The 12,660-nt window shown below is 67.5% G+C and overlaps 1 protein-coding gene across 1 annotated transcript in view; it reads left to right on the plus strand.

The window, feature by feature from the left end:
- Positions 1-11,788, plus strand: part of BAHCC1 (BAH domain and coiled-coil containing 1) — a 54,600-nt gene extending 42,812 nt beyond the window's left edge. The window contains exons 11-27 of the mRNA XM_069481795.1: positions 327-529; positions 663-799; positions 1,381-1,509; positions 3,967-4,090; positions 4,697-4,989; positions 5,688-5,860; positions 5,950-6,239; positions 6,435-6,542; positions 6,617-6,770; positions 6,856-6,970; positions 7,052-7,127; positions 7,228-7,336; positions 7,903-8,022; positions 8,164-8,340; positions 8,482-9,653; positions 10,305-10,541; positions 11,072-11,788. Of these exons, the coding sequence (XP_069337896.1) occupies positions 327-529; positions 663-799; positions 1,381-1,509; positions 3,967-4,090; positions 4,697-4,989; positions 5,688-5,860; positions 5,950-6,239; positions 6,435-6,542; positions 6,617-6,770; positions 6,856-6,970; positions 7,052-7,127; positions 7,228-7,336; positions 7,903-8,022; positions 8,164-8,340; positions 8,482-9,653; positions 10,305-10,541; positions 11,072-11,278 (3,824 nt within the window). The 3' untranslated portion in view covers positions 11,279-11,788. The remainder of the gene's footprint in view (positions 1-326; positions 530-662; positions 800-1,380; positions 1,510-3,966; positions 4,091-4,696; positions 4,990-5,687; positions 5,861-5,949; positions 6,240-6,434; positions 6,543-6,616; positions 6,771-6,855; positions 6,971-7,051; positions 7,128-7,227; positions 7,337-7,902; positions 8,023-8,163; positions 8,341-8,481; positions 9,654-10,304; positions 10,542-11,071) is intronic.
- The last annotated feature ends 872 nt before the right edge of the window (positions 11,789-12,660 follow it).

A 12,660-nucleotide genomic window follows, 5' to 3' on the forward strand; every position in this document is an offset into this window, starting at 1 on the left:
TTGCCGCTGGAAGCTGTACCGTGCGTCCTGCTTTACTTCCGTGCTCTGGGCTCCGCCTTGCTCTGCAGGGGGTGGGCCCTGCTCCAGGGGCTTGTGCCCTCCCAGCTGCCCGCCCTGTAGCCAAGGAGGATCCTCCCTGACCTGGAGCCAAGCAGGGCAGGGGGTGCCGGCCCAGGTGCCTACCCTCCCCTCCCGAGGGCCTGACCCTTGTCTTTATTCCTCATGTCCTGGGGAGCCGGGCAGCCTCAGAGCCGACCGCAATTGCCTCTCGGAGGGGCAGTGTGTGCCCTGCTGCTGCCACACTGACCTTCCCATCCCCCCAGCAGAGGAGGAGGAGGATGTGCTGGTCTTCAACCTGCAGCACCTGGCCACACTGGCCACAGCCTGGTCCCTGGTGGAGGCTGCTGGCCTGGACATGCCCACCACCTCTGCACAGCCACCCGCTGCTGAGCCCTGTGGTGGCCCCAGGCTCACACCCCGCATGCAGATCCTGCAGCGAAAGGACACCTGGGCCCCCAAGACCAAGCCTGTGAGTAGGGGTGTGGGTGGGGGTCCCGCTGCCCACGTGGCCTGGAGCATGGCAGGGCAGGGGACCCGAGTGCCCAGGCTGCCCCGTCGGCCCCGTCTGGCTGGCTCACGGGCCCCTGTGCCTCGTCCACCAGGTGTGCCCACTGAAGGCAGCCATCGACCGGCTGGACACACAGGAGGTGGAGATGCGCATGCAGCTGGCGGAGCTGCAGCGGCGCTACAAGGAGAAGCAGCGGGAGCTGGCCCGCCTGCAGCGCAGGCACGACCACGAGTATGGCCGCGGGAGGGCTGGGGCCGCGGGAGGGCTGGGGCTGCGGGAGGGCTGGGCCCGCAGCACCTGCACCTGCATCCCCCACGGGTTCTCACCGCGGCGCTGCCCACGGCCTGGTGGGGAGCTGGGGTCTGTCTGAGAGGCCCCCGAGGCAGGGCTGCTCACGAGACCTGAGGGATGAGGCGTTCGGCCTCCAGGGGTTCTTGTGGAGGAAACGGAGCAGAGGCCGGTGCAGGGGAGAGGCCGGTCCAGTGGGTGGTGGGCTGAGGGCGCAGTGGCAGAAGGGGGCTGGGAGGCCAGAGCGGGAGTTGGGGGCTTCTCTGGAAGCAGAGGAAGGCCCACAGTTGCAGCAGGGGCACGAGTGCTCCCCTGAGCACTGTGAGGGTGGCTGGAGGCGGGAGGCAGGGAGGTGGGGCAGCTCCCGGCCTTGCCCTTTGCCTGCAGGGCCGAGCTCCCCAGGACATGTCTTGGGAGCACCTGTCCCCACCTTCAGCAGCCCCCTGAGGGCAGTGCCCCCTGCTAGACCCTGTCAGGGAGCCAGGGTGGGCATAAGCCTCTGACTGCCCCTCTGTGGTCCCCAGGAGAGAGGAGCGCTCTCGGAGCCCTGCACGGCGGGGGCCTGGCCGGCCGAGGAAGCGCAAACACTCCAGCTCACTGCCCGCCCTGCGGCCTGGGGGCCAGCTCGCCAGGACCGATGGCAAGAAAGTCAAGTGAGTCCTGGATTCAGGGCCACCACAGGGTGCCATGGGTAGGCTGGGGCTGGCCCAGGGGTGTCGAGGCCCGGGCACCAGGTTCTGGGCTCCTCTGTCCTGCCCCAGCTCCCTGGGCTGCAGGGGCCCTTCCCGCCTTCTCTGAAGGCCAGCACTCCCCTCCCGGACGCTGGGCCGTCGTGAGTGACAGTGGACACAGCCCTGCTCCGGGGCAGGTGCCAAGTCCGGGTCCCCTCCCTCAGCTGCACTCGTCACCACCCTGGGCCTGTCTCCTCGGGAAGCCCCAGCGCTTGGCCACGCCAGCTCCACACACCTGGTGTGGCCGCGGCCGTGGCATCACCCCCACCGGGGCCCCCACCCGGCCCCCTTTGCGTGCGAGGCGGCGTTGCGTAAAAGCCTCTTTATCTGTGCGTATAAAGCCGTTGGTCACGCTGTGGCGCGGCTCGTGGCTGCTGGCGCGATGTTATTATCCATTACCCGCCCGGCGCAGTCGTTGGCGCACTCCCGGGCCTGGTATAATTGTCCTTCTCGGCTACAAATTGCCTCTCCCGGCAGGCCCATTTGCATAAATCCTCTGAGCTCCTCCAAACACGATTGGCGCGCGCGCGTGTGCGCTGCATCAATCCTGATGATTTGGTAATAATAGTTAAATCGGCACTAAATGGTTCCTTCAATTAAGACGGAGGCAAAAAATTAATCTCGGGGCTTTATGTCACAAAACATTAGCAAATGCAGAGAAGGTTACAGGGAGGAGGAGGAGAGGGACCGCTCGCGGGCTGTGGGCGACGGCGGGATTCACCATATGGCTCCCCCCGCCCCGAGCTGTCTCTGCCCTGCCCAGGTGTCACCCAGCGTGGGTCCCCAGGGCTCTCCCTCTGACAACCAGCCAGCACCGTGGGGGCTCCTGGGCAGCAGAGGGACCCCGAAGGCCGGGTCTGGTAGGGGCTTGCTGGGGAGCCCTGCCTGGGAGGGTGTGGGCCCCACTGTGCTTCCTGAGCCAGGCGGGCAGTGCTGCCCTGCCGTGCCCACCTGGCACAACCCCCAGCCTGGAAGCCACCTCCACCCCAACTCCAAGAAAGCAGGCCTTGGCTGGAAGGGCTCCTGCCTCTCCCGGGCTACTCCAGCCCACTCTCCTCCAGGCTGTGGGGTCCTGTGCTGTTGGCCGGCAGGGAGGCCCAAGGGACAGGCCTCCTACTCCACAGGAAGTGGGGGGGCTGGGGCCCAGTGCACGGCTGCAGGACCCTGTGGTGGCTTCCTGCCTGGGCACCTCTCTGGGCGGGAAGGTGAAAAGGGATGTCTGACCACACAAGGCCAGGGCGGGCCGGAGCTCTCAGTCTCCATCTGTGGCTCGTTCTGGTGAACAGCCAGGGCTCCTTGCACGTGTGGACTGGAGGTGAGGAGGTACGAAGGTGAGAGGCCAGGCCCCCCAGCCCGTGTCTGGCCAAGGACAGGCAGATGAGCTTCCCCGGCCTCGGTTTCCCCATGTGAAATGAGGGTGGGAGGGGAAGGGAGTCGTGCACCTGGCACACGGGGGGTGCTGGGGAGGGGGGACCCTATGCAGCATGGGGAGTGGGGTGCCCCCGCCAGGTGGGAAGCCCAGGATGTAGGGGGATCAGGCAGGGCACGTTCTGGGGTATCTGCGGGCACCTGCTGGGTTGACCCTGCCGCGGCTCGGCCTTGAGGGACAGCACGCCCGTGGGGTGCGGGGAAACTGAGGCTCGGTCTCAGCCATTTCCCAGGCTCTGTCTGGGACATGGGGGCACAGGGTGCCCTCCGTCAAGACCCGTGTGGACAGCAGGGGATGGAGCTCCAAGAGGGCCTGAGCCTGGCAGTGGGGGCTCCCTGGGGCTGCCACCCCGCCCCACCCCACCCCACCCCGTGGCCTTGGGTTTGCCCATCCTCTTCCTGGCCATGGCAGAAATGTTAGGAGTGGCCCTGTTCTCATGGAACAGTCCAGTCACCTCTTTGTTCCTGACTGTGGGGGCATCTGGCCTGTGTAGTCCTAACCCAGCCTCGCCGAGAGGCACAGACGTGACTCTCCCATTTCCCAGGTGGCAAGGCTGGGACCACAGCTCCCCCACATGGGGCTGCCTCTCAGGGAGCCAGGGCCCACACCCGTCCCGCTGCCCGGCCTCTGGTCACCACAGCCATGCCCGGAGCCTCCCGAGGGCGTCCCTTCCCAGCAGAGTGAAAGGATTGGGGTACAGGAAACAGAAACGGCCCCGTTCCCAGCACAGCTGAGCAGGGGGAGGCAGGGCTGGGGGCCTCAGGCTGCAGAGGGCCGGAGACCAGCAGGTGCCCAGCACTGGCTCGGCTCCCGAGGCAGGGCCCTCCAAGGGGTGGGGCTCCCCTGGGCACACAGGCTGCAACCCTATGACCCACCACGGGGACTGAGGTGCCACAGTGCCTGCCTCTGCCCTGCACCCACGCTGACCCCCACCCCACCCCACGCCCTAGGGCGGTACGGACCAGCCTCAGCCGGCTGTGCGCGGAGCTGCGGGGAGCTGGTGGGGGCGAGCCCGCCCCGAAGCGCAGCAGGCTGGAGAAGAGCGTCTACGCCGGCCTGCAGGCAGCCTCCCTGGTGAGTCCTACCCACCCTCTGCGGACACCCGGCTGTGAGTCCCATTGCTCAGGTGAGCAAGCCAAGGCTCATGAGCTTCCAGTACCCCACGGCACGCGGAGCCCCTGCACCCACGGGTGTGACCAGGGGCTGACTCCTCAGCACACCTGGCAGGCAGGTCCCAGTTGGCTGGCCCTCCACCTGCTGCAGGGCACTCCCTCCTCGGCTCTGCCCTCCAGTGGTTGCATTCTCAGCAGAACGACTCTGCGGGAGCCGGGGCCCTGCCCTCCCGGAGGCGGCTCTGAACACAGGCTCCCTGGGGCCATCCCTTTGCTTGTCCCCCAGGTCAGAGGCTGGTCCTTCTGTCCAGGATGGCTGTTCCCGTCCCTCCTCTTTAGGAAAGCAAACAGCCGGTCACAGCCCGTCCCCACAGTGCACATGCACCCGTGTGGGTGGGCAGTGGGGGGCTGTGCAGCCAGGGACATGGGCCAGACGTCTCCTTGGCCCCTTTTGAGGGCAAGGCTCTTGGTGTCACCCCAGAGCCAGGCATCAGCAGAGCCGTCTGATGGGCAGGGGCTGGGCTGGGGCCGGGACCCCGAGAGTGCAGTCGTCACCTTCTGTCCGCAGGAGAAGGCGCGATGCAAGAAGAGCAGCGGCCAGAGTGGGCTGGCATCCTCAGTGGCCCACAAGGCAGCCCGGCTGAAGCCAAAGGTCAAGGGCAGGGGGCTGCCCGCAGGCCTTGGCTCCTTCCCGCGGGCAGAGGTGAGCCCAGGGGGGCGCATCCGCAAGGAGCTATCCCGAGCCAAGAGCGCCAAGGCATCCAGGGCAGCCCGGCGCCCACAGCCCGAGGGTGATGGCGGCAGGGAGATGCCCAGATTTCCCGCGCGGCCGGTGGTGGCCCCGTCCCATGAGGCAGGCAAGTTGTCAGTGCGAGCGGCCACTTGCAGGGGCCTGGCGGGTGCAGTGGGCCAGGGAGGACCTCCCACCAGGCGGGGGTGGGGGTGGGGGGGGAGTCTGGCGAGGAAGAGCCCCTCCCAAGGCAAAGGGGGGTGCTGTCTGCGTGCCCCGCCCCCACTCAGGGCTCAGGGGAGGAAGGAGGCCCCTGGTCCCATCCCGGAAAACAGGGTTAAAAATAGCCCTCCTGCCTGCCCCAGCCGCCATGCACGCGGTGTCAGGCCAGGCCAACCGAGGGCTCATCTGGCCCGGCAAACACAGCTAGAAACAGGAGCCTGGAGAAGTAGACACTTCCTCCCCCAGCCCCCCGCCCCTTCCCGGGGGTCTCAATGCCTGGGAAGGACAAAGGGCGCTGCTTCGGGCTGGGGGAGGCATCTGGGCCAGAGACAACAGAGGCTGCCAGGTGGGCGCCCTGTTGCCCAGGGAGAAAGGAAGGCGCCCACCCCACCCTGCCCAGGCGCCCTCCCCACCCTGCCCAGGCGCCCTCAGCCTGGAGGCCGGGCCCAGCTCCTGCCGCTGCCGCCCCTCGGAGCAGCTGAGGGTGGCAGTGACGGGGCTCCACTCACAGCCCCCCGGACCCTCCTGCGGTGATCTACGCCCCCACCCCAAGACACACCGCGACTGCCTGCAGTCAGGTGGACCCCTCTGCCTCTCTCCCAGGCAGTGGCTATGACAGCGAGGACTGTGGGGGTCTCTTGGGGACAGAGGCGCCACCCAGGGAGTCTGGGCTGCACTCGGGGCCTGGCATGGCCGTGCTGGGGCCGTCGCCCTCCTCCGTAGTCAAGATGGAGGCCAACCAGAAGGCCAAGAAGAAGAAGGAGAGGCAGGGCCTGCTCGGTAACCAGGGGGCGTGGGCAGCCCAGCTTGGCCTGGTGGGCGGGGGCTCCGGCAGCCAGGACCCCTGTGACGGACCCTCCCTCCCACAGGGGCCTGCCGCCTGTCCAGCCCCGAGGGCGAGGTGAAGATCAGGCGGCGGACGGTGAAGGAAAAAGCAGGCACCAAGCTGGATCGGGCGCCGGGGCGGAGGCCGCCAGGAGCGCCAGGCAAGAAGAAGGCCAAGGGCGGCCTGCGGGCAGAGCCAGGGGCCACCCCGGGCAGGGACGCCCTCTTCAGCCCCTCCCGGGCCTTTGCGTGCCGCGAGGAGGGCAGCAAGCTGGCCAGCGAGCGCCTCAAGAGAGCCACGCGCAAGAGCACCATGCTGCAGCCAGTGCTGCGGGTGAGGCCGGGGGCTCCCCAGGGCCACGGCGCCGGGGTCTCGGGCCCCAAGGGGCGGGCACCCCAGGAGAGAGGCCTTCCTGGCGGCACCCCACCCTCCTTCCCTGCATGCTGGCCCTGGGTCCTCCCTGGGCGGCCGCAGGCAGGGGCTGCAGCCACCCTCACCGCGGCCCTTCTCTTCCCACCCCGTGCACAGCGGAAGAACGGGGCCCTGTCTATCGCCCTGGCCGCCCGCAACGCCAAGGCCATCCTGGGCAAAGGCCGGAAGCTGGGCAAGGTGAAGAGCAAGAGGGTCCGCAAGCAGGTAGCATCTCCCGCCCCGGGGCCGGCCAAGGGCCCAGCCCCGCCCCAGCCCCTCCTGACCCCTCTGGCCCCCAGGGCAAGGGCCGGGCCGTGAGCCGCCTGCTGGAGAGCTTCGCTGTGGAGGACGACTTCGACTTTGATGACAACAGCAGCTTCTCGGAGGAGGATGAGGAAGAGGAGGAGGAGGAGGCCAGCGGTCCCCTGAGCGCAGAGCAGAGCGCGGCCCTGGGTGAGCAGAGCCTGGAGGGAGCGAGCGCCTGGTGGGGGCAGGGGGAGCCGGGCTGGCCGCTGACGCTGACGCCTGCTGCCCGCAGCGCGCTCCTGCACCATCCACAAGGAGGACCTGCAGGACGGGCTGCCCGTGCTCATCGCCAAGGAGGACAGCCTGCTGTACGCGGGCAGCGTCAGGACCCTGCAGGCCCCCGACATGTGAGCCGGGCGAGGGGGCGGGCGGGGGCGGGGCCTGGCGGGCTGAGACCCGCAGCCCCTCACACCACCCTCGTGCCCTAGCTACAGCATCGTCATTGAGGGTGAGAGGGGCAACCGGCAGAGGGTCTACTCGCTGGAGCAGCTGCTGCAGGAAGCGGTGAGGGTCCCGGCTGCCTGGGGGCAGGGCGGGGGGCAGGCTCTGGACACCCCGGACCAGACCCCACCTGCTCATGGGCACCACCCGTGGGTCCCTGCAGGTTCTCGACGTGCAGCCGCAGTCTAGCCGGTACCTCCCACCCGGCACCCGCGTCTGCGCCTACTGGAGCCAGAAGTCGCGCTGTCTGTACCCGGGCAATGTGGTCCGAGGTACGTTGCACCCAAGGCCAGGGCTCGGGCAGGCCCCTCAGAGACCCGCAGAGTGCCTGGGAGCCCTGTCCCCACAGTCCAGCTTCCGAGGCCGCCCCTCCCGCCCCTCCCTGCCCTGAAGGCTGGAGCCAAAAGAGCCAGCTCTCTGCTTAGAGCAGGACAGCGGAATCAGCTCCCTGTTTGCCGCGGGAAAGCGAGGGGCGTGTGGGATGGGGCAAGTCAGGGCTCTGGCTGTGGGGCCAAGCAGAGGAGGACGGGCCGGACAGGGTCCCAGGGCTGGGGTTGCCGAATCCATCCCAGGGGCACCCACTCCCCTGGGGCGAAACCTACTGGGCACGTGGGGTCCCGAGGCAGGGGTGGGGGCGAGGACCCTCAGGTGAATGGGCGGGAGGCACCTTCAGACCTGACTTGGCGAGGTGGGAGGCACTTAGTGGCTGCACCAGGCAGAGGAGGCCGTGGGCCCCCGGCGGCTGCTGGGCAGCCGGGGCAGAAGGTGCTCGGGGAGCAGGTCTGGGTGTGGCAGCCCCTCCTCCCTGGCCAGCCGTGTGCTCCGGTGCCGTCCACAGGCAACTGTGCTGAGGAGGAGGAGGACCTGGACTCCGTGGTGGTGGAGTTCGACGATGGGGACACAGGCCACATTGCCGTCTCCAACGTCAGGCTCCTGCCCCCAGACTTCAAGATCCAGTGTGAGTACCCCAGGACCCCCAGTGGGCCCCTCCTGCCTGGGCCTCCCCCTGGTCCAGACAGGCTCCCGAGAAGAGGGTGAGGGCCGGTGGTCGCCATGCGGGCGTGGCACTGAAGCCCCTCTGCCCACGTGTCTGCCGCAGGCACAGAGCCGTCCCCAGCTCTGCTCGTGTCCAGCAGCTGCCGGAGGACCAAGAAGGCCTCCAGCGAGGCCCCCCCACCCAGCGAAGCCACCGCCCCCAGCCTGTCCCCCAAAGTGCAGGACAGCTCTGAAACCTCAAAGACCCCCGGGAAGAAATCCATGAGCAAAGACAAAGCTGGTATTTGCAGGACTGCTGCGAACCCGGGTCAGGGGAGGCACCGCCTGGGGCGTGGGGGGCCTGGCAGCACACGGGGAGGGGTGCGTGGGGACAGCTTCTCGTGCCCCTTCGCAGCTGACCCTCCCTGGCCTCCCCACACAGGCAAAGCCGAACTCCTCACCTCAGGTGCCAAATCCCCCACGGGGGCCTCAGACCACTTCCTGGGCCGCCGGGGCAGCCCCCTGCTGAGCTGGTCCGCAGTGGCACAGACCAAGCGGAAGGCGGTGGCCGCAGCCACGGCGGGCAAGGGGCCGGGGGTGTTGCAGAACCTCTTCCAGCTCAACGGCAGCACCAAGAAGCTGCGGGCCCACGAGGCTCTGTTCCCCGTGCACAGCGTGGCTGCGCCCGTGTTCGGCAACGGCTTCCGCGCAGACTCCTTCAGCAGCCTGGCCAGCTCCTACGTGCCCTTCGTGGGCGGGGCCGGGCCAGGCCTGCCGGGCGGAGCCCACAAGCTGCTGCGGGCCAAGAAGGCCGAGCGGGCGGAGGCCGAGAAGGGCGCGCGGCGGCGGGCAGGCAGTGAGTTCCTGGTCAAGCTGGACCACGAGGGCGTGACGTCCCCCAAGAACAAGAACTGCAAGGCGCTGCTCATGGGGGAAAAGGACTTTGGCCCCAAGCTGGGGCGGGCTCTGCCCAGCCCTAGCTACGCGCACCCGGCCCTGGCGGGCAAGGACAGGAAGGGACGGGTGCCTGTCCACCCGCTGCCCATGGGGCTGGCACTGCGCAAGTTCGCAGGCCAGGCCGAGTACCCGCTGCCCTGCGACAGCGACTGCCACAGCTCCTACTCGGACGAGGATGAGGACGGGCCGGGGCTGGCAGCCGGCGTGCCCTCCCGCTTCCTCACCCGCCTGTCCGTGTCGTCGTCCTCGTCCGGCTCGTCCACCTCGTCCTCCTCAGGCTCTGTGTCCACCTCCAGCCTCTGCTCCTCGGACAACGAGGACTCGTCCTACAGCTCGGACGATGAGGACCCTGCCTTGCTGCTGCAGACCTGCCTCTCCCACCCTGTGCCCGCCCTCCTGGCCCAGCCCGAGGCCCTGCGTGCCAAGGGGGGGCCCCACACCCACGCCCAGCGCTGCTTCCTGTCCAGGGCCGCGGTGGCCACGGGCGCCGGCCCCAGTGGAGGCAAATCCAAGCTCAAGCGCAAGGAGGCCCTGAGCTTCTCCAAAGCCAAAGAGCTTTCCCGGAGGCAGCGGCTGCCCTCCGTGGAAAACCGGCCAAAGATCTCAGCCTTCCTGCCTGCCCGGCAGCTCTGGAAGTGGTCAGGGAACCCCACGCAGGTAGGTGGGCTCGTCTCCCCACAGGCAAGGGAGGCCCCGGCGGAGCTCCCGGTTCCGGGGGAGCCAGCCCTGCCCTGGCCCCCTAACCTGTCCCTCTCTCGTTTCGTTTTCTATTCCATTGCGAGTAAAAAATGTGGAAAACTCGGGGGAGAGCAAACACCCTCCTACCATCCAGCGCGTCCTCCGTGAGCACACGGTGGCTTTTGCACCAGGGCGTGTGCCCCTTTGTCGGCACGTTGCGGCTTCACTTGGTGTCGCATGAGCATCTTCCCACGCAGCTGGCCGGGAGGGCTGCTGGGGACCAGTGTGAACAACTGTGGTGGGCACCCCATGCAGGGTCCCTGCCGCCAGACTCAGTGTTCTTTAGCATCGGTCTAGATGCTCTGACCCAGGTGCCGGGGACACCCAGGTGTGGCCTGTCCCCTCCGGGACCTGTGGCTGTGGGGCCTCCCTCCAGCAGTGCGCTGCCATTTCTTGCTCTGGCGGATGCCCGGCACACACACTTACCCACGACGTACGACAACCGCCTGTGCCTTTGCACACACACAGACGCACACACAGACACACACTCGCAAGACACACCCTCTCCTGGCACCACCTGTCCCCAAGGCTGCTGGGCCCCTCATCGCCCTGCCCCGTGTCTCCCTGCAGCGGCGTGGCATGAAGGGGAAGGCCAGGAAGCTGTTCTACAAGGCCATCGTCCGGGGCAAGGAGACGCTGCGTGTTGGGGACTGCGCGGTCTTCCTGTCTGCCGGGCGGCCCAACCTGCCCTACATCGGCCGCATCGAGAGCATGTGGGAGTCGTGGGGCAGCAACATGGTGGTGAAGGTCAAGTGGTTCTACCACCCCGAGGAGACCAAGCTGGGCAAGCGGCAGTGTGATGGCAAGGTGAGCGCGGGGCCGCGTGGGCAGGCGCGGTGGGGCTAGCGGGCCGGGCCACGGCCAAGGCAAGGGCAGCATCACCTGGAACAGCCTTCGTCGCCCGAGCTGCCACAGGCCCTGCGGGAGCCACACAGCCGCTCCTCCCCGGCACCCTGCAGCGTGGGTGATGGCGGCACCCATGGGGGGCTGTGGCCACGGCAGCGCTCAGCCCCAGCGGGTCCAGCTCAGTCCTGGGATTTGTGGCAGCCCCTCCTGCCCCGTGGGCCCTCTGCTCCCACCTCCCATGCCCGCGCCAGGCAGAGCGCTCCCAGCATGCCGTTCTTCCCCGAGGAGAAACCGCATTTTCACACAGCTCGGAGGAGCTGTCTTTAGGGGAACAAGTATTTCCCCTGTTCTGACAGGCCCTGGGGTCCCCAGCACCGGCTCCCGCCTCGGTCAGCAGCTCCTGCAGTGGCCGTGCCAGAGCAGGGGTCCTTTCCCCAGACGGGAGGGTGCGCGGGCCCAGCCCAGCTGCTGACTCCGCACCCCGCCCGCAGAACGCGCTGTACCAGTCGTGCCACGAGGACGAGAACGACGTGCAGACCATCTCCCACAAGTGCCAGGTCGTGGGGCGTGAGCAGTACGAGCAGATGGCCCGGAGCCGCAAGTGCCAGGACCGGCAGGACCTCTACTACCTGGCTGGCACCTACGACCCCACCACAGGGCGCCTGGTGACAGTCGACGGCGTGCCCATCCTGTGCTGAGCCCGCCTGGCACCCGGCGGCCCACGGCGCTGAGCGGTCAGGCCGAGCGCCAGGGGCGTCTGAGCAGATGCGCGAGCCCTCCAGGCAGGGTCCGCATCCCCTGTGATTTCCCTGGAAAGAGAGAGCTCCTGGCCGCCGCACAGCCCGGTCCCGTCCCACCTGCTGCAGAGGGTCGTGCTGTGCCCCTGCCGGGACCGCCGGCCTGCCCGCCCCACGCACGGGCGCTCTGTTTTCCGCATCGGCAGTTCACGAGAGATTAGAATCCAAGCCATATTTCCCTAGTACCTCCGACTGTCTCCCACCAGGGAAAGCAGAAATCAGGTGTGTTGTCTATTTATTTGTCTATGTAAATATTGTATTCTGCGGGGAAATTTTATGGAAAAAAGTGGAAAAGGATTTTTTCCCCATCCGCGTGACGAGGGTGTGTGCGTGTGTGTGCGTGTGCGTGTGCGTGTGTAGGGACTGTGTTTGGGGGTTTCCTTCGGAAATGCACTGTTCTCAGCCTAGCTGAGTTCCCACTGGGGCTTCTGTGACGACAGAGGCAGCTCGGGGTAGGGGCAGAGGCCACAGGCCACGGGAGGGTCAGGTGGGACCCTCGGGGGCACCCTCTAATCTCCTGGGGGGCTATTATGTAAGGTGAAAGTCACACTCGAGTTTCCTTCCTGTCATTGCGTCCCTAGGAAAAGAGTCCTGGGGGTGAGGAGGGCCACAGCAGAGAAGGGGCTCCGGGCTCCGGGTGCAAACAGTACCAGTGCCCGGCCCGAGAGTGGCAGCAGCCACGTACATCTTACCTCTGTTTAAAAAGAAACAAAGAACAAGTATTTCAAAGTATTGATAAGAAAAAGTGACGTTTTGACTTTATTTCCTGAATATTCCAATTTATATCTGATTTCCATTTCCACGGCCAGTTAGTCTGAGGGGAAGGAGCCTAGGCTCCACCCGGAGCAGGGAGGGGGCCGGCCCCTCACCCACCTCTGCGCCTCCCTCCGGTGAGCCCCTCCTCACCCTCCTGCCCCCACCGTCCTTTCCTCGGGGCAGCAGGGGGCCTGGGAGTTCCACTGGATTCATCCTCACCCCCCCCAGACACCTTCCCTGGTGCCCCAAAACCCCTGGCCAACCTCGCTGGCCTGCTCAGGGCTTGGGTGACAAGGCCAGGCCAGAGGTTCAGGACTGGGGGACAGGAAAATAAAGGGCCCTGCCCTCACCGCCCACCCCGGCCTGCGCCCCAAGGAGGTTTCTGGGCCTTGTCTGTGGCCACGGGATGGCCTGTTGGAGTCGTGCCCGGGGCAGAGCCGGGGCCCCTCCTGCCCGCCTGTGCCCACGTCCTGGCCCCCAGTGCAGGGAGCAGCCCTCGGGGGCTCGGCCCCAGTAACACAGAATTC

The sequence above is a fragment of the Eulemur rufifrons genome, chromosome 9, assembly GCF_041146395.1.
Source record: "Eulemur rufifrons isolate Redbay chromosome 9, OSU_ERuf_1, whole genome shotgun sequence".
NCBI lineage: Eukaryota > Metazoa > Chordata > Mammalia > Primates > Lemuridae > Eulemur > Eulemur rufifrons.